General features: G+C 38.5%; 2 protein-coding genes across 2 annotated transcripts in view; both read left to right on the top strand.

Annotated features, from left to right (window-relative positions):
- Window positions 1-10,559: 10,559 nt before the first annotated feature.
- Window positions 10,560-12,999, top strand: LOC146370757 (uncharacterized). The gene is made up of 5 exons (XM_084954546.1): window positions 10,560-10,686; window positions 10,854-11,159; window positions 11,245-11,335; window positions 12,743-12,809; window positions 12,898-12,999. The coding sequence occupies exons 1-5, from the start codon at window positions 10,611-10,613 to the stop codon at window positions 12,997-12,999; spliced, it is 642 nt and encodes a 213-aa protein (XP_084810672.1). The 5' UTR covers window positions 10,560-10,610.
- Window positions 13,000-18,341: 5,342 nt separating this feature from the next.
- The window catches only part of LOC146370755 (uncharacterized), a 38,274-nt gene continuing 30,093 nt past the window's right edge, over window positions 18,342-26,522 (top strand). The window contains exons 1-2 of the mRNA XM_084954545.1: window positions 18,342-18,411; window positions 18,503-18,820. Coding sequence (XP_084810671.1) covers window positions 18,342-18,411; window positions 18,503-18,820 — 388 coding nt within the window. The remainder of the gene's footprint in view (window positions 18,412-18,502; window positions 18,821-26,522) is intronic.

Below are 26,522 nucleotides of genomic sequence, written 5' to 3'. Positions count from 1 at the left end.
TAGAGATTAGACAGGCTTCTTCCCTACATGTTTTTAAATCACTCCTGAAAACCCACCTCTTTCCCCTTTCCTTTGACCCCGTGTGAGATGTTGGTTTTATTTTTAGTTGATTCTATGCTGTTTTATCTTGTTTTTAATATAGGGCTGTTTTTTTTTATGTATTACGTCTTTTGTTTATTTATTTTTGCTGTTTTCTGTTATTCTATTGTTTTTAACATATTTTCTGTACAGCACTTTGGTCCTGTGCTGGGTATTTTAAAGTGCTTTATAAATAAAATTGGATTGGATTGGACTGGAGGTTCAGATAACCAACCTTGTGATTAAATAGCACCAACCCTATATCCTGAGTCACAGCTACCTATAAAGAAAATATTTAGAATACAAGAAAGAACCTAAGATATTAATGTAGCAGCAAACCTCGCAAGATCCTCCAGATCTCCATCAGAGAGAAGTCTGAGGTTTCAGAACAAACTATGTGCACATTAGCATATGCTACTTCCGGTGCGGAAACTCCTGTGGGGAGCTTTGTTTCCGGTGTCCTTGTTTACGGTCCAAAACAAGTTAAGCAAATGAATGAATCAAGCGGCGATTTACATTTCTATAGATGTCTTGGGCATTTACCCAATATATCTGTAAATGATGTTCATTGACTTGTCGATATTTTTTCCCCTGCGCCTCAGAGCAAAAGAGAAAAGGGATTCAAATGTTATATTTCTCAGTATCTGTAAACAGCGGTCGCTCGTTTATCGCGGGTGTTATGTTCTAAAAACAACTAGTGATAGGTGAAATCAAGTAGCCAATTTTATTTTTTGATGGTGAAAAACGTTTTGTGGACATCGTGGACATACAGTACTGCACTTCAGAGTCACACTGCTAGCGATCGATGCAGCGATTCTGTACTGTACAGGAGAGACGTCACGGAGGAGATCATCTGCAGCGATCAGGACGCAGGACACAATGTGATGTAAAAAAAAAAAAGCATGCAAACTTGCACTAAAACATCCGGGAAACAGCGAGGTGAAAGGTGAACCGCGTTATAGCGAGGGACCACTGTAATTTTGAAGGTAAGTCACAACATACCCTTCGTAGATACTAATGTATAGAAACCGTTACCAGCAATCATTCATTTTTTGTGTGGCTTTTTTTCACGGTTTGTTAACATGCTGTGTAGGTGTGTACTTGACTAGCTGATATCGACATAACGGGGAAACATCTGGTTTGACTATTCTTCACCTGTAGTTTGAATGCTGAACATTTGCCTGTTTAAATCATAAGACCAGTCACTATACAGAGATGTGCTTCTGAATGTGGACGATGTGTCTTCTGATTTTGTAATGCAGTTCTGCTTGTGTTGAGTGATGTAAACAACTGATCGATCTAAACTCTTTAAACGTCAAAATTGATCATTAGATTTTTTGTGACACAACAGTGGTGAGTGTTCCCACCTTCTGCTCTTTGTAACTTAACACAATCTTTCCGTTTTCGAGTTTTGGACATGATTTTGGAGTATATCTTCGCAGTAGCGATTGACCGCAAAGTAAAGCTACCGGAAATGTACAACCCCACATCCGGTCTCAAACCAGGAAGTTAGCATTTTCTCATGCACAGGGTCTATTGTTCCAGTCAAAGATGTTTTAGTGACACAAGGGGAGGAGCTTAACACTATTGGGCAGGTAGTTTTAATGGTGAGCCTGAGCAGTATCTATCAGAATTTCACTGTGTTAAATAAGTTGAAGTATTTAAATAATGTAACACAAAACTGAATGTTACATTCATTTTTCATGAACTCAAAATATGTTTTCATTCATTTCACCAAAATTTTTACCTCTACTTTGTCAAAAAACAAAATATCTACTGAAAAATAATGATTATTTTTACTATCAGCAAATTCTTAATCATTTCTAAACCCATATATAAAAATGAAACAAAAATAACGTTCTGTGTTATTTTTCATTAGATGCTGCACCAGGACCCTGAAAAATGGCTTGCATGAGATCAGGACCTTGAGTTTTGTCCAGTATCATGCTCAGGTGGAAGGAAAGGTTAGAGGAACTTTATTTTTTTTTTTCACACAAAGTGTTTCAACTCATATCTTCTCTTACCTACCCTCATGTTTGCTATTTAATGTTTTTCTCATAAGAATTAAGTTTATTTACACTTTTGATCCATAGGTGGTCCCTCCACAACCTCAAAGTTTTGCAGTGTACAGGACAGGCAGCACTTTGAGAAACTCAGTCCAACCTGTGACTTATGGTGTGCTGACAAGAAGAAAGTCCAGATAAAGAAGATGAAAAGGAAACAAAGTATAGACTGTTTAATTCATTGTCAGTGCTTGTAAGAATAATTCAACCACAAAGCTCAAACACCATTTTTCAATGTGTCTGCCTGGATTTATAGAATCAATTTACAAAAATGACAAATGATTGCTTTTATGTTGACCATGCAGTTTAGTTTTATTTTTATTACCAGGTTTTGAAACGTCTTTAGGTTGTACCAATTAAGAAAAAAACTAAAGGAAATGTAAATAAATTTACATTACACTTAAAAATGAAAATGTTCATATTTCTATTATGGTTTTAAAGCATTTTATAAAAAATGAAAATTCCAAGTACACAACAATGCTAACAAATAACATGCATATAGAGTCATAAAACCAAGCTGGACCTCTTGAATTTAATTCTGTTAAACAACAAAATCACTATATTAGTAGACACAGGTTTTATGTTCGTACCAGACCAAGAATGCAGCTGCAAAATCTTTCATTGCATTCAGCTCTGCCAGTCTACATGGTAAACTGTGATGAAGCAAAATGCATCCATCAACAGGGAGTGTGTTAGAAAAAAAAGAAAAAGCATGGATAAAATGTGTCTGGATGTAGATTGACATGTAAAAATATTTCCCAGAAAAATTTAATTACTCACCGTTTTTTCATTTCATATGAAGACTTTTTTTTCTTTCAGATATATTCAAAGGTAGGAGAACACCTGCAGTGTTTCAGCTGAAATAGTCTTTTTTGGTAAAGAAAAAGAAAATGCAGTTTTTTTGTTCAGTACTTATGTAAGAACTGCAAACTTCTAACTTTACAGGCTTGAATTAGCTCTATGTTGATGCTTATGATGCTTAAACGTACGTGTTTTTGGAAAAAAACAAAAAAACAAAGAAAACTTGGATCATTACTTTTGTATAGATTTTACTTGGACAATCTACAAACTACTAAGATGCACTCCCCAAATAGACTGTATCCACTGTTGTTAATCAAGGTTTGTGTTTATTTACAGTGAGAATTAGTGAACAATGTGCAGCCGTTTCAATAACTTGGTTTCCGTGAACGTGCTTCCGACTTTCGCTCCATGCTCGTGGCCTGTGACAGACAAACTTCCCCAACACTTGATTTACCAATCGCTCCACTCCCGTGACCTGGTAAGACAAAATGGGAAGATCAGTGGCAAACTCACGAAAAGCATGGTCAAAATATTTCCGCTCACAGCCCGAGCTTCACTAACTCGATAACTCAACGATCCAGAGTTGACTAAAGCCCACCCACCCAGCTAAGTAGTGTCCACTGACAAAGGTATAGGGCTTTGGAGCGTGATGTCACGGGGGTGGGCGTGGAAAGGATTTTGGCCCGATACGCCATTTTGGGGGTCTAAGGCACACACAACAGCCACGGTTCGTTCTTGCTGTGTGGTCGGCTGCAATGTTCGATCGCACGACCGGCAAGAGAATAAGCTTGAAAAGGGTTTGTCTTTTCATTCTTTCCCAACCTGGAAGCGACATGAGGCAGCTCGTGTATCGATGTTAGCAAACGAAGGCGTCTAGCCTGGATAGCAGCTGTGAGAGGAGCTGATATCCAGTTCTCTTCCATCTCCAAATATCTGTTGGTGCTCCAGTTTCATTCCGGTAAGTTCTAAATATGTTCATATCACTCTTTATAGCCTATTAGTTTTATTTTACATGCACTCTGAGGTCATAGCAAATTAGAACAAACATCCTACTGAGTGATTTTGCAGAACTACCTTCTATTTATAGAGTTGCTAATTATTTGGCATTATTGCATTTGCTGCGTTTAGTGAACAGTGTGATAATAAAACCAGGGAAGAATGAAACCTGCTCCTGTTAAATATTCTTAAGTCTTTTGCTGTATAAATAGCGGTATTTTTTTTTTCAAAAGATACAGTAAATAAAGTAATGTTAGTAGTGGGTGATATCATGTAAACACTGTCATGATTTTATGTAAACATTTTGTCATTTGTAAACTATAAATGACATGGATTCTACACTGTTACAGATGTGATGTTCTATAAAGTGGTTTTAATAAAAAAAAGAGGCAAAAATTAGTTTCTTTATTCAATTTTTGAACAGTGGGACTCAGTCAGTACATATTCAGTAAATGCAAATTATTTACACGGCAGTGCACTACAGGCATAAATCTAGACCCCTAGATAAAACATTATGGCATTATAGCAGTGACAACTCCTCCACAGTAGCAGGTGGGATTTTTCTTCTTTGAGGACGGCTCCTTTTACCTTTCAATACGGATGGTCTGTTTATGTTTTGATCAAGAGCCTTTTTGGGCAGCTGAAGAGGAGAAGTCTATCTTATGGCCAACCACTGACTGTATCCTGGTCATATTACCCAGCAAAACCCAGTATGCAGGTTCATCTGTAACAGTCCTTGTGCCACAGATCAGCACTGTTGCTTCTACATTAAACAGAAGAGCAGGGACATGGGTGCAGGTCTCCACGACTCCGGCCTTACAGGTGCAGTGGGCGGCTTCAGCCTTCCCTGTGATGCTCACAGTGACCCATGGCTGCAATGCTGGTTCATTCAGTCTTTGAGAGTGCAGGACCTGAAACACACACAGACAAAGTTAATTTAAAGACAAGAACTATGAACCAAGGCTGACATAAATGTGTTTAATCTACTTTATCATAAATGTAACAAAGTGTTTAGAAAGTTAGCACATACATGTAATTTTTCATTTCTTTGTGTCCATCTATAGAACGCTGCATGTTATAGTGTAAATCTGCCTGTTCTCTGTCAGAAACCTGCCTGCAGAAAATGAACCTAAAGTATGTAATGCAAGGATGTCATCACTTTAGAGATGGAGAAAGCATAAAGTGATAATTATGAATCACTTAATATGATAAGGAGATTCTGCAGGTCATTAATCAATGTATAAAACTAAAATAAAATTTATTTTTAGTGACACAAGATACAAATACGGAAACAAGATGTATAATTAGAATTATTTATAATAAATATGAATAAATCATTGCAATTTCTTTAACCATAAAGAATAACTAAATCCTTCAGGACAATGTCACATCAATGCACTGAACTCACTGTGTTATTCCTCTAACAGCCTCCACATGTTCTCACTGTAATTTCCCCTCATGAATGAATTTATGCTGCACTAATCTGAATGTTTGCAGGGAAATCAAACGCATTTCACACGCAGTACTCGAGCTGACTTACCTTTGTTTGAATGACGACTTGTACGCGCTGACTCCACAGATAAGGTACGAAAATATGTCAGGCTACGTCAATAGCGGTTGGTCTTCAGGGTTTCTACTCCACGGCCGTATTTCATACGGGTCCACATTTCCAATGCACGCTATTTTCTGCAAGTACCGCTGCTTCGCCTCTGAACGAAATCGGTCTCTATACAGTCCATTCTCTTTTGAGCTGCTTTTAAGCATCTTGTAATCGTCGTTCCAACACAGTGTGTTTGTTTTGATTCGTAGACCCCGAAAATGGTGCCGCGCTCCCACAATGCATTGCGGCGTGACGTCAACGCCAAAGCCCTATTTAGTGGCAGCTGGTGAGACTAAATGGGAGACAGGTGCGGCTGACTTCAGTGCAGGAAACTCTTCCGGCCTAATGATTCAATAAAACTGGCACACCGAAACACACACACACACACACAAACACAGAGGAGACAGGGGACCAGGATGGGAGCCGAAAACAGTACACAAAGAAAAACATGCCCACAGGCAGGTCAGCCGGCTGAGACTTTCAAACCATGACAGTTTGGTTAGTTCAACAAGACACCCGGAGGCAAAACAGGGTGAGGCGACAGGAAGGATAACAAAGCTGGCATGCTGAATACATGAGAAAGGTTGGAGGTTAGCCACACTACTCAGGCCAGTCAGTTAAATAGAACAAGAGACCTTTATTTGTCATTAGCAGACCATACAAGCCAGGTCTCCACGGCTCTACTCTGTCTGTATATACATGTGCAGGGTTAGGTAGTCGCTGGTGCCAGCCTGTTACTGGTGAGGTCTCTTGGAACAGATACACGAGCAGCATGTAATGGCTGCCGCTGCACTCACACACACCCAAGGAGTCTCTCCAACTGCTACAATAGTAGGACAACACCCCCTAGCGGTGCTATATCACAACATGAAGAACAGATATAATGCAAGACAAAATATAAAACCATAAATATAACTTATGGTTTCTGGAGAGTTTTCACAAGCACACTGTGCTTGTGAGTGCACAACTCACAATTAGAAATGTATTCATATGGAAAAAATTGCATTCAAACATTATATACCATCCATCCATCTTCTTCTGCTTATCTGGGTTTGCAGTGGAAGCAGCCTAAGTAGAGAAGTCCAGTCCTGGTAGGGTCTCCGATGGACATTATATACTAAAAAATAAAATAAAATAAAAAAAATAAACCACACACTCACTGCCAACTGATGCATCCAGAGCATTTGGGGTTCAGCATTTTACTCAAAGATGATTTGACATGTGGACCGGGTGAGCTGAGGTTCAGATAATCGACCCTGTAATTAAAAGAGCACCAACTGTACTTTGAGTCATAGCTACTTATAAAGAAAATATTAAGATGACAAGAAAGAACCTAAGATATTAATGTAGCAGCAAACCTCACAATATCCTCCAGATCACCATCAGACTGAAGTCTGAGTTGTTCCAGTCACTGATGTTTTAGTGAAACAAGAGGAGGAGCTAAAGAATATTTGGCTGGAAGTTTTAATGGTGAGATTGAGAGGTATCTATCAGAATTTCACTGTGTTAAATAAGTTGCATTATTTACATAATAATAATTCTAATAATATATACTGATAGAGATCTGATTTTCAATATTCAAAAATTATTACACCTTACCATTTTTTCCACTTTACAGATTAAAAATAGATCAAGAAGTAATCCCAAGAGAATGTTTTTTAGAGCTCAGCCTGACTGACTTTATACTCCAACTAACAGAATTGTCACATAAAGCATTATGTGAAATTGAACTGTGTATAAGAATCTCAAAGATGGGTAGAATAAAAAGCAGGACCAAGTTCTATTAATACAAAACAAGCACTTGAAATGAATTTGCTGCTTTATGTTTAAGACATTAGCTGCTACAAAACCACACACATAGAAACAAGACCCGAAGTGTAACCTGCATTTACTGTTGTTAAAGAAATGTAGCAGCATGAGGTGGTGGGAATTATAAGGAAAAGAGCAAGGAATCAATAATGTCACACGCACACACCAGAATGGCGGCGATGCAATTGCTCAAAAGCTTTTACAAGTGTGAGGAAAATCCTACAACGCCACCAGTGGGTGAATGGGATACCAAATGAGAACAAGTCCACAAGTTTTCCTTAAAGTGGAAAACTTGCGGCGATCAGTTTCCCACTGGCCGCCGTTTCTTTGCCGGTAATGGGATGTCCGCCCGTCTTCACACAAGCCATCTTCCCTAGCGATCAGACAGCATGTCCTTCTCTCTCCTGGCTTCTACACGCTCCTTCCTCCTACAGTCTGGGCACTCTCTCCCTTTTTGGTGCTTTTTTTTTTGTTTTAAACAGGTCCTTTAACAAGATGGGAGGCCACATATGATGGTGGCAGCTTTTAACCAATTTGTCTAATTTGACTATAAGACAAACAAATTTCCACTGTGTGACATATGCACATTAACAGGCTTCCATATGTGGCTCCAATACTATTCTAAAACTTCAAAAGCCAGATCAATGCTCAAAAATCATACGTTGTGGGCAAGGGTGTAGATTTGGTTTTGGCATTGGTGGGGACGGATGATTCAACCACCGAACCCTGCCCCGTTTCTTTTTTTTTTTTCCTTCTTGTCTTTGCTTCTTGATTAAAAAAAAAGGAGAAATATACTTGCCTACATATGCTATTCTACATGCTTTTAAACCATTTAAAATTACAATTCATAGTTTTATATGTGAATTATATAATGTTAAATTACTATTAAACAAATGACTGAGTAAGTATTTTAGACTTTAGTTTACTTCAGCCATATTCCATATAAATCAGGTATCATACAAAAATAAAAATAGCTTCAAACACAGTCATGACAATAAAAGAATATGACTTTAAGGACTTAACAACATTACTTCAGTTATAGTGCACCAACATCTCTTATACAGGGTGGGCCATTTATATGGATACACCGTAATAACATCATCATCATCACCTTTATTTATAAAGCACTTTAAAACAACCACAGCTGACACAAAGTGCTGTACATTGGAACTGTAAAATAAAATTACATGAGATATAAATAAAAACAAAATAAAAGAAGAGTGAAATCATTAATTAAATAACTACTTCAATTAAAAGAGAAACTAAGTCTCACTGAGGTTAAAAGCCAAGGAATAAAAGTGGGTTTTAAGACGTGATTTAAAAGTGGACACTGAAGGGGCCTCTCTAACGTGCAAGGGCAAATTATTCCATAATTTTGGAGCCACGATAGAGAAGGCCCTGTCCCCTCTGAGCTTCCTCCTGGAGTTAATGTGTGCAGGAAGGGAGGGGGGGTCCTTGTTGTTGTTGTGACTGTCCGGGGGCTGAAGACAGTGTTGGTACCGGAGCACTCTCCCCGGAGTTAACAGCCCATTTACCAGTGTTACCGAATAAACAGACAAATTGAGATCAAAACGTCTGGTTTTTGAGAACATATGGGAAGGTTACTGTATAAAACAAAAATAAAGTTCTGTGTTATTTTTCATTAGATACTGCACCCGGACCCTGAACAAGGACCTGCATGATATCAGGACTTTGAGTTTTGTCCAGTATCATGTTCAGCTGAGAGGAAAGGTTAGAAGAATTTTATTTTTTCCACACAAAGATTTTTATTCCTCACAAAGTGTTTCAACTCATATCTTCTTCTTCTTATATCCTATTCTCATGTTTGCCATTTAACTTTTTTCTTGTAGAAATTAAGTTTATTTACACTTTTGATCCATAGGTGGTCCCTCCACAACCTCAAAATTTTGCAGTATAAAGGACAGACAGCACATTCAGAAAATCATTTTTATCTGAGGCTTCTAGTGTGCTGACAAGAAGAAAGTCCAGATAAAAGATGAATAGGAAAGAAGGTATAGACCGGAAGGAGAGCTCAAGAGAAAGGTCACATTGTTTTCTGTTTAATTCTTGTACTGGAAAAGAAAATGTTACACATTTCTTGGAAACCTCATGTAGACCTAATTTTCTATCTGCACGAGTAAAATTTTGTGTAAAAACATTTGATTTTCAATCTTAATTTTGACTGTTTTGTTTTTTTTTATCTTTGACTTGTTTCTTCTGTTTCAGATATATTAGTTTTGTCATAAATGTATTAAATTAGGCTTTTTGCACCTGATTATTTTCATAAAGCTGAAACTGGATATATGTAATTTTTTTAATAAGCATAAAATTAAACTCATTCAGATTATGTCTGTTGTGTAAATATCTCCAGGTAACTTGCTGGTGATTTTCAAACAGATTTGGACTAACATTTGTGTCCTGGGTTTGAATCCACCATCTGGCTGGGACTTCTCTATGTGGAGTTTGCATGTTCTCTCCGAGTACTCTGACTTCCTCCCACAGTTCAAAGACATGCTGTCACGTTACGTTAATTGGTAATTCTAAATTGCCAATCAGTTTGTCTCCAGGCTCCAGACATGTGTCATGCTTTTTACACCCTCCATTTGAACTTAACTAGTTTTGTTTTGAATGTGGCTGCTGAGATTTTAGCCAACAATAAAAGTGAAAAACATAATTCTGGAAGTTGTGTCCAACATGTTCATGATACTGAATGTGAAATTCGACGGCCACTCTGAAGACATTTTATACAAATTGCTATTTTAACAGTTAGCTGCTCACTGACCAAGATGTTTTGTACTACTTAGTGAATTTAGTCTTGTTCTTGGTTCTCAGTTGGTTCTTTATCCATTATACTGGCATTATTACATCTAGTTTAGTTTAATTCCCCAAAGAGCTGAGAATAGGATTGGAGCCCCTTTTCTGAGAGAGCTACTTTAACTCTTGGGGGCAAAGATTCAGCTGATAAATTTTCCTTCATTCCAGTGCATCTTATATTTATGAAACGAGTGACTAAATTAGAAGAAGAAATTATTGGCAATATAATTGTATAATTGTTTGAACTGCGACATTTGTAGTTAAATTCAATCATTGCATTCATGACATCCATCCAACTTATTGTTTGAACAAATGGTGACAGATTTACATACATTAGTTTCGTAGCTCAGCAGTACAGCGGCTAACCACTTCCTTTTTGTGGCTCCTCCTCAGATACACATAAAGCTGACAGTAAAGTTCAGGTCTGTTTCTTCCTCTCTCTGTTGATCATGATGTTCAGGCTAAACCAAGCAGCACTGCTCTTCATTCAGCTGTTAGTGATGTGGCATGTCTTTGCAGGTAAAGAGCACATTTGTGTTTAAGATTCTTTTTTTTTCTAGATTAAATGCAGATATAATTTTATATTGAATGAATATCTCCGTTAAGCTTTAGACATTTTTGGAGGAAACCACAGAACTATCCAGATTTTCTACTGAAATATATTTATTATTTCTTTCAATCTTACATGTTGCTTAAAGACGACCACAGACCTATGTTGGCGTCCACAGGAGACTCAGTGACACTGACTTGCAGCATATCTGAGAAAAATGCAACACTTATCACCTGGACTAACAACAGATCTGTTTTTCACTATTCCATTGTGCTGAATCGCACACATTCAAATTTTCATAGACTGAAAATAAACCATGAGTTTCCTACAAAGCTAATTATTTTTAGTGCTCAGCCTGAAGATGAAGGACTTTATACATGTAGCATAACAGACAGAAGTGGCGTAAACAGCATTACATGGAATTTAACTGTGTCTGAGAACCCCAAAGGTAGGTAGAACAACAAACAGGAATAATCACTTCTAGTAAAGGTCAAACAAGCCATTTAAATTAATTCTCTGCTGATTTTATACAGAATCCATTGCATCACAATATTTTCTATACATACTCCCACCTGCAATTGGATTCCTTCTTTGTTGCATCACACTAGCTGTCTTCCTCTATAGGTGAGTAAAACCTTTTTATCTTCATGATGAAATCATGAATGTTGCTTCTTTCTGTTTGGCTGTAGAATCGTTGTCAGCACTTTTAAGACTGATTTGTCCATAAATCTCAAACACCATTTTTTATTATGTTTGATGGCATTTAAAGAGTCACTGTGACTCACACTAGCTGTCTTCCTCTATAGGTGAGTAAAAGCTTCACATAACTTCACAATGAATGGATGAATTTGGAATTTTTGTAGATTAATGGATGAGTGAAAGCACAAATTAATCTATGTGTGCTAGTTTGCTGAAATGTAAGCTCTGGTCTGATTTCACTGTATAATACCCATGTATAGCGACAACAATGGAATCTTTATCTTTCTTTTTAAATCAAGGTTTGGTACACAACTCACCACTAAAGTCCATCTGAGAGAGGACAAGGATAATTATAATACTATAGTATTTTATATATACAGAGGAGGGGAGAGACAGAGGCAGGTATAAAGCGCATTATGGTAGAAAATCACATAGGTGGGACCACAGCAATACAATTTGACATGTGGACTCAGGGAGCTAAAGGTCAAACAATAAACTCGGTAATAAGTCACCGGTAGCTCTGAAGAAAATCTTCAAATAACTCAATTTGAAGAAAAAAACTCAAAAAATATGTTCAGATATTCATCTAGCTTCAAAATTGCCCAGATCTTTATCAGATCGAGAACTGAGGTGCCAGAACAAGCTCAAGTGCTCTGGTCACAGGTGTTTCGGTGAACACTACTGATCAGGCTGTTTCAGTGTTGTGTCCAAGTAATGTCTATCAGACTTCAGTGTGTTAAATACTTTGCAGTATTTAAATACTGTAACAGAAAACTGAATGTTACAAACATTTTTCAGTTGAATCAGAAAAAAGCCTCAGGTACTTTAAAATCTAAAACAACATTTACTTTCCCGTCTGTGCTAATATATATTTTGTTTAGTGTTAAAGTATTAAGCTTTGATATTTAGTGCTACTCTAATTAGCACTTTACACAATAGTATAGTATAGTAGTGTAGTGCATTTTCATTTCATGAAATATGAAAATACATTTTTTTAAAAAGCAAAAAGTATCACTCACATAACTGAAGGAAAATAAATCGATTTTTTTCTCAAAATATGTTGAGAATGCACAAATGCCGAATGCCATAAACTGCACAAATGTACTGTTAATAAGGCTGGGCAAACCTGCAGTCAGCTAAGACTGAAGAAGTCACTTGGATGAGTGAAAAAATGTTTCTCCCACTGAAAATGCTACATCCAGATGAGCAGAATCAACTTTTGGGATTTACTTACCTGGATGATTGAGCATGCATCAAGACTATCCTGTCTTATGTCTGAATCACCTGGAGAGTACTAAGATTTCATTATCAGTCACTTCTTTTAATTTGCAGAAAAAATGTGGTGAAACTAAATCAGGATGCAGTCCAGGATCAGATTCCTCCTCAGTCAGGAGAAGAGGTCAGAAGATTGTTGCCATCTTTAACACTCACATGTCTCTGCCTTAGTACACTCTACACTGATTTTTATTTTTACTTTGTCTTTATAGACATCTCTCCCTCAGCCACAGGGCGGCAGCACTGATTGTAAAAACAACAGGCAGAGGATTCAGTATATGGAGAGACTGAATTCAATCTATGATCACTTCTGAACTGAAAAACCTTCCAGTTACTGACAGACATGAACAGTGTCAGAGCAGAAACTGCAAGGGAACTCCATCCGAGGGAGGACATCCAAGCTACAACAGCCTCTTTGGCTCAGACAAATGACTCTGCCTGTGAGCACAGCAGTTCCAACCATCCATCACCATCCAAGGAGCTTTTATATCTCAATGATCTTTGCTTTAACAACTTTGAGAGCACTTAGTTTGACAGAAGTGTTTTTCTTCATCTAAGACTATGAGACCAGGTTCACCAACCTATGTACTGTCAACCTATTGATTCACTATAAGAAAGCCTATGACTCACACGGATCCTGGAATGCCTAGAACTATACAAGACCAACAGGACCCTAAGAGCCTTCATCGGGAATTCAATGGGGATGTGGTGAACAATGCTAGAGGTCAACTTGAAGCCAAGTGCGTGGTCAAGTGTGGAAGGTCTGAATCCCCTTAGCCAGATCATCAACAAGACTGGCTAGGGATATCAACTACACAATCAAGCAATCATTAGCCACCACACCTACATGGATGACATCAAACTGTATGCCAAGAGTGAACGAGACATAGACTCACTGATCCATACCACTAGGATATACAGCAATGACACTGTGATGTCATACGGACTGTATAAGTGTAGTGAGATGGTAACAAAGAGAGGAAAAGCAGAACTGAGCGAACTGCACTAGCAGAAGGCAACAATGCAGACATCAAGGACAGCTACAAGTCCATCCATACCATGCATGGAGGGTTTCACCTTATCCTGGGATTGTACACTAAGCAGAATGAAGGAGACTAGTGAGTGTCAGTGTCATTATTGCTTTACTCTGCAGAAAAATTATGATAAGGACACTGAATCAGGATCAGTTTCTCCCTCAGTCAAGAGAAGAGATCAGAAGATCGTCATCATCTTTAATACTCTCAAACGTTTCTACCTTATTTTCTATCTCAGTCAGCACCAAATTTTATTTTAGCCTTTTGTCTTTATAGGCAGCGACCTCTCAACCACGAGGAGGTGCTCACTGTAAAAATACCAAGCAGAGCAGTCAGTATATTGAGAGGCTGGATTTAATCTGTGGTCACTTCTGAACTGAAAAGCCTTCAACTTACACAGAGACTGTCACGGTCTGGCTGGCAGACCGTGGGGGTGTAGGGAAGGAGGACCCATCGCGGTGCTCTATGTACAAGCAGTGCGTTTATTAACAGCGATGGACAGACATGACAATAAATCCCGTGCTCTCCCGACTCCCGTGACGTGTCCTCTTCCCAGTGCTAGTGCTCCTGTCTCCACTTCTCCGTGATGAGCACCCCGTGCTTGCTGTCCTCTCGTCTCCCCGCAACTCCTGGGGACATAAGAGAGAGGAAGCCGTCAGACACACAATAATGCAGCAGACTCAAACTAGGAACTGGTCGAGAGACTAACGTGAAGCCACGCAATGATCCAGCGTCGGAGAGAGCTCCACCACACTCTCAAGTAGCTCCTCCGACAGGCCTGATCAGCTGCAGGTGTGTCAAGGTCTTCAGGTGTGGCCAATCACCTGCCAGGGCCACACACACACACACACACACACACGAGGGAACGAGGGACAGCAATACAAAATACATACATTATAATATTACTCCATAACTGCTCAGGGTCCCTGGGTCGCTCAGACCCAGGACCCTGACAGAGACATGGATGTTTTTCAGGGAAGCAGGAGGACAACAGGGCTACAATATCCTCTTCAACTCAGAAACACATCTCTGGCCACGAATAGAGCAGTTCCAACCACTCCCATCCAATCTGTGTGTTCACAAGGAGCACCCAGTTAGGAGAAAGTTTGCATCAAAGGAAGATGAAGAGAACTAAACTAAATCAACTGCAGGTCTGCACCAAAGTGCAGTGTCAGTATTCGAAACTGTGAATCCGGTTTCAGTAGTCCAAGTATTAAAATGTGAGCAGGGAATGGGCATAGTGGATGTCTTTAGGGTGTCAAGTATATTTATTTATACAGGACTTCAAGCTCCCTAAACCATTTTCCTACAATAAGCCCTCAGGAAATTCAGAACTCCACCAAGGCAGGTCTCTCTCTGAGTGTTGTACAACAGTGTTGTAATTTTATTTATTAATTTTGTTTGCTTTGTTGTTTTTAAGCATTTTTAAAGAAGTTTCACTGCAGAAAAAATAAAGTGCAAAGTGCAGACTTTTGCTTTTTGATATACTTGCAATAATTTTGAGTATAATTATTTGTATTTTATATAGTTCATTAATGTGGATGTAGTACATGTTTGCTTAGTAAGGTTTCTTTAAATATTCAGTAATAAATATCAAATGAACAAAAGTTTTTTTTTATGTTAATGTATATTTTTGGAGTTTAGTTATTCTGTTTTGACATTTTGTATTTTTATATTTATTTTTTTCTTTAGATCTTAGATATTTTTATAGACGAGTACAGAGTTGTGTCATTGTCAAGAAGAGACTTGGTGATGTTGACTTGCAGCATATCCAAAAAAAAAAAAAAAAAGATAAAACAATCTTTTGGATTTTAAATATTTCCTTCTGGTAGAATCACTACAGATGAACAGTGGTCGAGTATTTGTGCTACAGCATTCACACTACCCCTCCAGTTGCACTTGAAATGAGAGGAGTAAGAACACAGAATTAATTTGACTGCAATCTGCAATCTCCTGACATCTAGTGGTGAGATTACAGATAGACACTGTACCTTAAATCAACCTCCCAATTTTAAAGTGACTTTTCAAGACTGACATATTATATTCTCCAAAAGTTGATTCTGTTCATCTGGACGTAGCGTCTTGTGGGAGAAACGTTTCGTCACTCATCCAAGTGACTTTTTCAGTCTCAACTGACTGCAGGTTTCCCCAAATCTTGTAAACAGTACATTTGCATAATGACTGAAACCAGCCTAATTATGCAAATTCTCATGACCATTGATCAACAACCACTGACCAAAACCCACTGATCAAAGACCACTGACCAATGGCCATGAGTACCATTCACAGAGAGTTGGGGAATGGCTGCAATCACAGCATTGTAAGATGGCGAAAGATGTACCCTTAGGCCCCCTCCTCGATTCAGAGATGGTCTTTCCCTTTTCACGTAAATGGCCTCCTTGACTCCGCGCTCAAACCAGCGTTCCTCCCTGTCCAAGATGTGTACATCCTCATCATTGAAAGAGTGTCCACTGGTCTGTAGGTGTACATAGACTGCAGAGTCCTGGCCTGACGAGGTAGCTCTTCTGTGTTGTGCCATCCGCTTCGCCAGAGGTTGTTTGGTTTCCCCGATGTATAAATCCTGGCAATCCTCCTGGCACTTAACAGCGTACACTATGTTACTCTGTGTCGGGGGACTCAATCCTTGGGGGTGGACCGATTTTTGGCGCAGCTTGTTTTGGGGTTTAAAAGCCACAGAGACCCGGTGTTTAGAAAAAATGCGTCTCAAATGCTCCGATACTCCTGACACATATGGGATCACTACAGGTTTTCGCTTGGGCAGCGGTTGTCCTTCTCTCCTGGATCGGCTGGAGCTTTCTTTAGGTGCCTTCCCAGCTTTGACAAAAGTCCAGCTGGGATAACCACATTTAATCAGGGCCTTCCGAAGGCCCTGATTAAATGTGGTTATCCCAGTGGTTATCTTCAGAAGGCCCTGAGTAAATGTGGTGTAATTAAATTGTAAAAACCGGTGTATACTTTACAGTCCGAATTTTCAACACGGGCTGAAATAAAGACTCATCGTGGCTGCACCTTGTTTCCATGCTTAAATCAGTCATGTGATTTGGAGGTGCAGCATGTCTGTGGACCCCAGAGGGTTAATAACACTCACCTTCATTCCATTTCCAGAGTGTAACAACCAACCACCTGTGTGAAATCTGAAATCCCCATGGTGTTGTTCAAAATGTGCTCTGGCACAATCATAAGCATTGGTTGCTACTGAAAACAAGAAAAGAGCTGATCCTATGGGCTGAACCATTTGTTAATTGTGGAGGGGGGTAACACTATGCAATAAATTCAGTTTTAGCATTTCTATACACTGTTAACTGTAACTACGCTCAAAATGTTCATGCTATTTTATTTTAAAAATCAACACTGTCATATGCAAAACAAGGGTGGCACTTGGTTGGCAAGAGATCATTTTAGGGTGGCACTTGCCACCACACGCCACCCTTCTAGATCCACCCCTGCCTGACACTCGCATGGAGGAGACACACCCCAGTTGTTGGTGCTGCAAAGCCGCCGGGAAATGGCTTTCCAGGCGGCTCACTATAACCCCGTGGCAGGCGGGGGCGATTCTAGGATCAGAGCTTTGAGGGTGCTGAGCACCCAGAGAACTGCCCAGCCAGGCAAGATAAACTTTACTCGTCACGATGAGACTTCTTCCCTGTCTCTGTCAGTCCATGCATCCTTAAATGTCTCCAGTTGTGCCGAGTTCTCTCTGATTGTCTCCTTGGTGCATTTAAACCCCTGTTCCTCCCTGTCCTCGTCATCTGTTGTCTTCGTCTCCATTATCAGTCATCAGAGTTTTACCATCTCTGTGCAAGTCTGCAAATTTTGGGGGTGCTTGTAAATATAAGAAACTAACAAGAGTTTGAGGTACAGTGTTAAAAAATACAAGTAAAATAAAATAAAATAAAAATACTAATAAATAATATGTATGATGAACTGCAGATAAAATGGGTAAATTGAACTTTCGTTTTATTTATAAAATATTCAAACTCGAGAAATTCTCCCATTATAAAATAAATATATTAATTTAGTGAGCACCCCAAACTATTTGTATTTTTAAAAGGATGAATCAGCCAAGGAAGACACTGAAAAGAAGAAATGTCAGTAGTAAGGTAGAGGTGATTGATATGATATCTAACTTTGGGAAACCTTGGGTCCTTGCGTTTTGCTTTCAAAAATCTAACTTTCTGAAATTTCACAACTGTGTGAAGTACACAGTCTTTACTGCAGTGAACCAATCAGTCCAACTTTACAATATAAAGCACACCACAGTGTTTAGGTGTCATTTTCAGAGGTGGTGATATAGTGTTGCAGTTCAAAGTTGCCTCTCTACACAAGTGAGTCACATGAGTGATTAAAGTATAGGAGACAATTATTTGTCGTATAATTATATTCCCACTTCACTTTCTATGTTTGAACAATGACAATTTGTTGTGAACCTGAAATATTGTATATATTACCTTCAAAATATTTTCTCAAAAAACATCATTCACATACATTTGTGTTGAGTTTCAACTGCAACAAACCACTTCCTCTTTTTTTACAGCTCTTCCTCAGATACACGTAAAGCTGACAGTAAAGTTTAGGTCTGTTTCCCTCTCTGTCTTGCAGTCATGATATTCCAGCTAAATCGAGTGGTACTACTCTTCATTCAGCTGTTAGTGATGTGGCATGTGTTTGCAGGTAAAGAGCACATTTGTGTGGGTTTTTTCTTTTAAGTAGATTAAATGCAGATATAATTTTACATTGACTGATTGTCTCCTTTAAACTTTAGCAATTGCTAAAGACGACCACAGAGCTTTGCTGGTGTCCACAGGAGATTCGGTGATGCTAACTTGCAACATATCTGAGAAAAATGCAACACAAATCTCCTGGATCAACAACAGATCTGTTTTTCAATATTCCATTTTGCTGAATCGCAACTTTTCAAATTTCTCATTTTATAGACTGAAAATAAATCATGAGTTCCCTACAGAGCTAATTATCTTTAGTGCTCAACCTGAAGATGAAGGACTTTATACATGTAGCATAACAGACAGGCGTGGCGTAAACAGCTTTACATGGAATTTAACTGTGTCTGAGAACCCCAAAGGTAGGTAGTACAAAAAAAGGCAGATGAATCACTTCTAGTAAAGGTCAACCAAGAAATTTAAATTAATTAACTTCTGATTTTATGCAGAATCCACTTCATCCAAGTATAATTTTAAATGTATTATTTTCCTTTAACTTTAGAGATTCTTAAAGATGACGACAGAGCTATGCTGGCGTTCAGAGGAGACTCAGTGATGCTGACTTGCAACATATCTGAGAAAAATGCAACACTAATCACCTGGACCAGCAAAAGATCTGTTTTTCAATATTCCATTGTGCTGAATCGCACACATTCAAATTTCTCATTTCACAGACAAAAAATAAATCACGAGTTCCCCACAAAGCTAATTATTTTTAGTGCTCAACCTGAAGATGAAGGACTTTATACGTGTAAGATAACAGACAGAAGTGGCCTATACAGCATTACATGGAACTTAACTGTGTCTCAGAACCTAAAAGGTAGGTAGGACAAAAAACACTGCCAATCACTTCAATAACCAATTTAAATGAATTCACTGCTGGGTTTTTTTGTTTTATACAGAATCCACTTCATCAAAGTATCTTCTACACTTTCTCCCACCTGCAGCTGGATTCTTTTTATGTGGCATCACACTAGCTGTCTTCCTCTGCAGGTAAGAAAAATCTTCCTGATGAATGCATGAACGTAGCTCTTTTCTGTTTGGCTGTAGAATCGTTGTCAGTATTTGTAAGACTGATTCAACCATGAAGCTCAAAGACCATTTTTTATTGTGTCTGCCCGAATTAAAAAAATCACTTTACAAACAAATGACAAATTATTGTTTTTATGTTGACCATGCAGTTTAGTTTATTTTTATGACCAGGTTTTGAAACGTTTGGAGGCTGCACAAAATAAGAAAAAGACTAAATAATAATATCACTATATTAGGAGCCACAGGCTGAATGTTCATACCAGAAGAAGAACGCAGCTGAAAAATCTCTCATCGCTTCCAGCTCTGCCAGTAAACATGGCAAACTGTGATGGAGCAAAATACCAAAACTGCATCCATCGACAGCGAGTTTGTTCAATAAAAAATAAAACACAGAATAAATGTGTCTGGATGTATATAGTTTCTTTTATTACTCACCAACTTATCATTTCATATTGAGATACTTTATTATTTTTCCTTCAAATTTATTCAAGGCTTGAAGAACACCAGAATTATCAAGTTTGAGCTGAAATAGTTTTTATTTTTTAAGTTTACATTTTTTTTTATTTCTGTAAGAACAGTAAACTTCTAAATTTAAACATTTGAATCACCCTCTGTGCTTTTTGTTGGCCGTTTTTGTATACATTGCGAGAGAGAGAAAAGGAAATGAAAGTTGTGAAGAAGTGGTAAAAGTGGTTAAAGTGCTCAGAGTTAATCACTGACTCTGGGGACATTTTCTTTGTGGTACACCTTCTTCAACGTTCATGTTTCCACTCTGCAACTAGAAAAGTACCTTTAGTTCTTCCAGTGGGTGGCAGGGTTATATTTTTTATATATATTGTTATAAAATATATTTAAAATGTATTTTAAAATATTTTTATTTTTATGTATATTATTTATTCATTTGTCAAATTCACAAGTCAAAATGTATGTTGTCCACCAAAGTGGACATGTAAAAAACTCTTTGAATAGGACATGTTGAAAAAAATGAACATTTTTTCTTTTTTTCATGCCTCGAGGCTGTCATAATTCATGCATGAAAGGTTAAAAACACAGAAGAAGCACTGAGTCTTGGTACCAGAGCTTATATGGTGTCTCAGTTTGGGGAAAAGATTTTACTGGAACATACGAAACTACTGAGATGCACTCCCCAAATAGATGATATTCACAGTTGTAAATCAAGGCTTGGTACACAGGAAATTAGTTCAAAAAGACACCCAGAATGCTGAATACATGAGAAAACAAATCTGAGAGAAGATGACAAGAACTCGGTTTATATGCAAAGAGGAAGAAAGAGAGGCAGGTATAGAGTGCATCACAGCAAGAATTTATATAGAATACAGGAAGTGAAAAATCATTAATGAGAGATGATCATGATGAGCACTCCATAAAGGAAAAGCATATACATATATACACTAACACTCAGGGTTCAGTATTTTGCTCAAAGATGATTTGACATGTGGACCAGGTGAGCTGAGGTTCAAATAACCAAACAGCACCAACTGTATTAGCTGTGACTATTAGCTGTGTTGGAAAAATTAATATCTTAGATTCTTTCTTTTCTCCTTTATATTTTCATGTTGCAGCAAACCTCACAAGATCCTCCAGATCTCTAGCAGACTGAGGTCTGGGGTGCCAGAACAAACTCAATTGTTCCAGTCAAAGATGTTTTAGTGACACGAGGTGAAGAGCTAAAGAATATCGAGCAATTAAAGACAAAAGTCAATGTTTAAATCATTTTTCATGAACTCATGAATGAAATGTTTTCATTCATTTCATCAAGTTTACCTCTGCCTTATGACCCCCCCCCCCCCCCTCCTAATATGGAAAAGATATATATAAATCTTATAAAGTTTGTATCTGTCTTGTGTGAAACTTGTATAAGATCCCTTGAAAAATTGTATAAATGAAACTTGCATGTTTTGGATACTTACTAAAACAATATATGAAAGTAATGAGAACGTGGCTACTTTCATGAGTAAATCATATAAGCCTTATATGATTCACTATATGGAGAGGGCCACATCTTGTGCAAGTCTTTTATAAGTTTTTACTATTTCTTTTCCATATGCCCCCCATATGCCCCCCCCAGGAGAAAGGTCACATTGAGTTTGAAAACATTACACATTTCTTTGAAACCTCATATAGACTTCTTTTTTCCCCTTTTTGTGTGTATAATTTTATGTAAAAACATTTGATTTTCATTGTTAATTTTGACTGTTTTGTTAAATTTTGCTAGTTTCTTCTGTTTCAAATGTATTATTTTTTGTCATAAAGGTATTAAGTTAGGCTTTGGCTCTTGATTATTATTATTATTACCTGATTATTTTCATAAAGCTGAAAATGGATATATATACATATATATACAATTTCCAAGTAGTATAAGTAAGTATATAACTAGCATAAAGCTAAAGTCATTCAGTCATTCATTATGACTGTTGTGTAAAGATCTCCAGGTAACTTGCTGGTGATTTTCAAAGAGATCTGGACTGACATTTGTGCTGCTACAACTAACACTTTCTGTATCTGCAAATAATATCTGAACATTTGATATTTTTGATTTACACTCACTGAAACCACGACAGTCTTGGTGCCGAAAACCCGGTTTGAGGAGGGAAAAATGGAGTTTGGCTGAGGTATAGTGGTGTCAAACAGACGGACAGTCAGGAGGTCGACTGAGTGATGGGCCCCGAAATAGGAGGTAAGCACCACCTGTTGATTCAAGAAATATCCAAAGGTGCTAAATTGGAAATTAAGCTAAATTAAATGTTCACTCAGTAGAGCTTCTGGTCTGTGTCCGTGGTGATTTTGGGGTAATTAGTGATAAAAGTTTGGGGAATATTGGACTGACTAAATTTATTGCTGTTTATTTTGGGGGTGAATTTTGAGTTAAGAGGTTATGTGTTTAAGTCAATACGGTGTGTGTTTAAAGTGATGAGGGTTGACTGGGGAGGCCAGCCAGCCAACCAGTAGTTTAGGGTATTCGGTCTGATTGATCAGCAGAACGCGGTTCGGGCGTCGAAATAACCGCGGGCTAAGACCCGGGAGTGATGCTTATAATACACTTGAATAAATTGTCTTAGGACTGGGGCGCGGCCCCTAAGAGTGCAGTTGCTCAGCGTGTGGCGGCGACCCCTGATCGTGGACGCACGGTCAGGTTAAAAGCTCGGGTGGTACCCGGGGGATTTCGAGCCCCCCTTAAAAACTAAAGTGATCAAGGGGATCACTTTCCTTACTGCGCTGTTTGATTGACAGGGTGCGACCCGGCTGCGACTATTCAACGTCGGGGACTTGTGAACTTTAAGTAAAGCCAAAAGCGTGAACTGTGATATTTCACGTGGCTGGTGGAGGTCCTTGTTGCCTGGCGGGAAGCAGTTATAAATTAAGTAGGGCTTAGGAATCTGACCGCTCTCGGCGGGGGCGTCCTCGAAGCGGGTTTAATTGATTAGCAAGGCGCGGCCCTGGGCTGAAAGATGCTTTTAAATTAGTCGGTAAAACTTAGGAACACCGGTAGAGAAATGAAGAAGATAAGTTGTTCTGGCATATGGTGTTTTCATACGTTTATACGGGCCCGTGTATGTAAATAGAATGTAAATTACCCGTGTATGTAAATAGAATGTAAATTACCCGTGTATGTAAATAGAATGTAAATTACCCGTGTATGTAAATAAAGTGTAAATTACATTGAGAGCGCTTATATTGTTTAAAAGCTTGCATGTACAGGCTTGCTTTTGTTTGTGGTAGAGAAAAAAGGAAAAGCGTCTCTCTCTCTCTGTCTCAAGAAGCTGCAGAGAGGGGGGCTTGGTGAAGTGCATGAGAGCCGCGTGGCTCTGTGTTCCTGAAAGAAAGAAAAGGTGGGGGCTGTGTGTGTGTGTGTGACAGGAAGTTTGCATGCCCATATAAGGAGTGAGCACCCAGAGAGGAAAACAGAAGAGGCAGACTCTGGCCACATGAAGCAATGGAGGCTTTAAGGAAAGAAATGAAAATGATATTAATGCTATGGTTTAGTGTGTCAATATATATAGGCCCCAAATAGATAAAGGTGGACTTTTCTCAACCTAGAATTGTGAGCATAGCAGCAAAACCATAGATTAACATAATTGGGAGAAAACAAGCCAAAGTTTGGTTTAAAATTTTACAGCTTGACCTCCCACTTGTCCCCATCCTGAGAAGAAGCTCAAAGGACAGTTAATCTTCTGATGAAGACCAACAGAACATCGTGGATTTGGGAAGAATTAATAGCAGGCAAAAGATAGTGCAACTGAACCGTTAACACTGAAACCAAACTGATGGGACCAGCAGCATGGAAGGAACTACGAGATGGAAACGTGCACTGTGAATGACAGGCTGGACAGTTGAACGGTGGGAAAGCACTGGACACTGATTGTCAGATTTGCCATGCTTGGAGTAATCTTGAAATAGACGACTGAAAGGATCAACAGAGAAGAAGAAACCACGTGATGAAACATGGACGGCGAAAGTGCAGGCTGTTCTTACCCTCCTCGACTAAATTGGTTTCAGTTATGTACTGAAATATAAGAATGGACACTAGAGGCTTCTTTCAAAGAAAAACTTAGGCTGGGACTTAATCCAAAAGGAAAATACTGAAGAGAAACAGAGAAGAAACGGACTGTGTTTGCTGGAGACTTCAAGACAACAAAAGGACACTGAGAAAAGAGGACGGGGACCAGTGAGAGGTGAAGCCGGACGAGTTCGACTGCAAGAATACAGGGTATAATTGGATTGAAATGAAACCCTGAACTCATGATGGTGTTTAGAGATGTCCACCAGAAAAAAGGGAAAATGAAGAAAGAAAATAACTGACAACTACGTGAATGAATGGAAAACACACATACACAAAGTGTTACATGTGAAATTATTTCTGGAAAGAATCAGAAGTGAGATAGTTTTGAATTAAGAAATCAGTGAAAGGATGTGCGAATTAAACCTGATTATAACATACAGAGGCAATGAAGAAAGCAGCTTACACTCACTGAACATTAACAAAATACATAGGAAAAGCAATGAAGACCTGCTTACACTTATACACATGACATAAGCTGGTATTTCTGACCAGAGAGAGGGAAACGGGTAGTTTAAGTACTCACGATAATAATAAAATGTCTCAGTTGTGTTTCTTCAGGGGCGAAACAGACCTGGATCAATTCTCCACGTGCAGCGGTTGGAAGAAACCTATAGGTTAACTTGACTGGATATGATAAGGCAAGTTTCTGGTTGAATTGTCCACAGCGCCATGTCTCCATAGACCTGACAAGTGGGCCCTAACTTCTGGCTGAGGACCAGGAATGCTGTTAATAAGGTGGGAACTTAAAATTTGGGTTAGCAAATTTGGGTAGGAAAACTGACGGCTTAAGTGGAGAAATGTGCAGGAGTCTGAAACACTGCGAAGGCAACATATGCAAATTCACATACACAAGCAGAAAATGCATTAGCCTTACAAGGACAAGCTCATAATGATTAATGCATAGACATTGATTAAACCTGGCTACGAACACAAACATACGCAATGAAGAACAGCTTGCTGTTTGTATGAGTGATGGAATGGTGTGAATGTTTAATAGAATACATTTGAGTTTGAAGTAGAGGAAATTCAAAGAAGCTATATGACAAAGGGAGTGAGTCATGAACAAAGAAAAAGTGATTAAAGTAGTTTTAACCATAGCAGACAGAAGAGGAGTGCAGATTTGCATCGGAAACTTATAGTTTAGTGATTACATGTTGTCGTAAGGGGGTGATTGTTGTGTGCAAATTGTGTGGTTTTAACAAGACTTTCGGTGTATTGAGGAGGTGTAATTATGTGAGTTGACCCGGGAGTGTCAGGACTGCGGGGTCAATATTTGTGTGCGTAAGGTTGTTGAGGTTGTGGTGATGGGGTGATTCTGTCAGTGAGGTTCGGGTTGTTGTTGTTTTTGTTTTTAATAGAGGGAGTTTTAGGAAACATGGACATGTCTGAGAGGGGCCCATTATTTTTGTAACAGTGCACTTAGAGAAAACCTGTCAGGTGATTTTGTTTTGTGTTTTCATGAGCTAATAATCAGCTCTCTTTTTATTCCTCATTTTTGTTCTAAGCAGGCCTGTAACAGTGGATAACAGCGCTGATAAATTCTCGGGAAGAGCAAATATAAGGTGGGCTTTCCAGATTACAACTGGCCAAGGGGAAAGCTACCTGTGGGGATCTGATCAGGTCGTAAGTCCCTGTCGAAAAGGATTGTAGCGATTCAATCCAGTCCAAAACATAAGGAATTAGTTTCCTATCGAAAATAAAAAATGAATGAGCTAATTTTGCTGAGGGTGGAGAATCTGACGCGGGAGGCTCCACTATTAGCAAAATATGGTGTGATTACAGGTCAGTGAATGTGTGTCAAAATAAAGGGGGAATTTAGGGTTTAATAATTTAATTGTTAAAGAATTTAGGATCATTTTATGACTTTTTGGTCATTTGGATATGGTAAACAGAAACTGCTATTTTTATGTTAAGGTTAAAGGATTAAAGTGAACTGAATCCTGTTTAGAAGATACAATGCCAGTGTTTTAAAGCTGTGTACAAATTTTAGAGGGAAATTGTGGGACACGTTGATTTCTAGGAAGTAGTGGTTATAATGTAGGCTTACACATACAGATATTACATAGATTTATTTTTAGGATAAAGGGGAGAGCTTATAAGTAGAAATGATTTTTTATACATATTGCATTCTGTGCCTTTAAAGGAGTTGTGGCTCAATTCGTCTCTTGAGGGTCACGAGCTTTTGGCTAGCGCTATGATTGGCCAATCTACTGTGAGGAGGATATGAGTTATTGAGGGATTGCACACGCTTACAGACACAGAGTCCAGAAACACACATGAGAGTATTGATTCCAGGCAAAAGGCCTGAAATTCGTTTAGCTTTTAACTGAACTTAAAGACGGACCAAAGAGGAAGGAAAGCATATATTTTGGTTACGGCTGATAAATTAGAATTAGAAGGTATTTTTACATTAAAAGGAGCAAAATGAAATAAAAAGAGTTATATCAAAA

Source organism: Perissodus microlepis, chromosome 16 (assembly GCF_051167445.1).
Source record: "Perissodus microlepis isolate ML-2025 ecotype Zambia chromosome 16, ASM5116744v1, whole genome shotgun sequence".
NCBI classification, from domain to species: domain Eukaryota; kingdom Metazoa; phylum Chordata; class Actinopteri; order Cichliformes; family Cichlidae; genus Perissodus; species Perissodus microlepis.
Note: the sequence above shows the minus strand (reverse complement) of the source record. Positions and strands in the feature narration are given on the sequence as shown.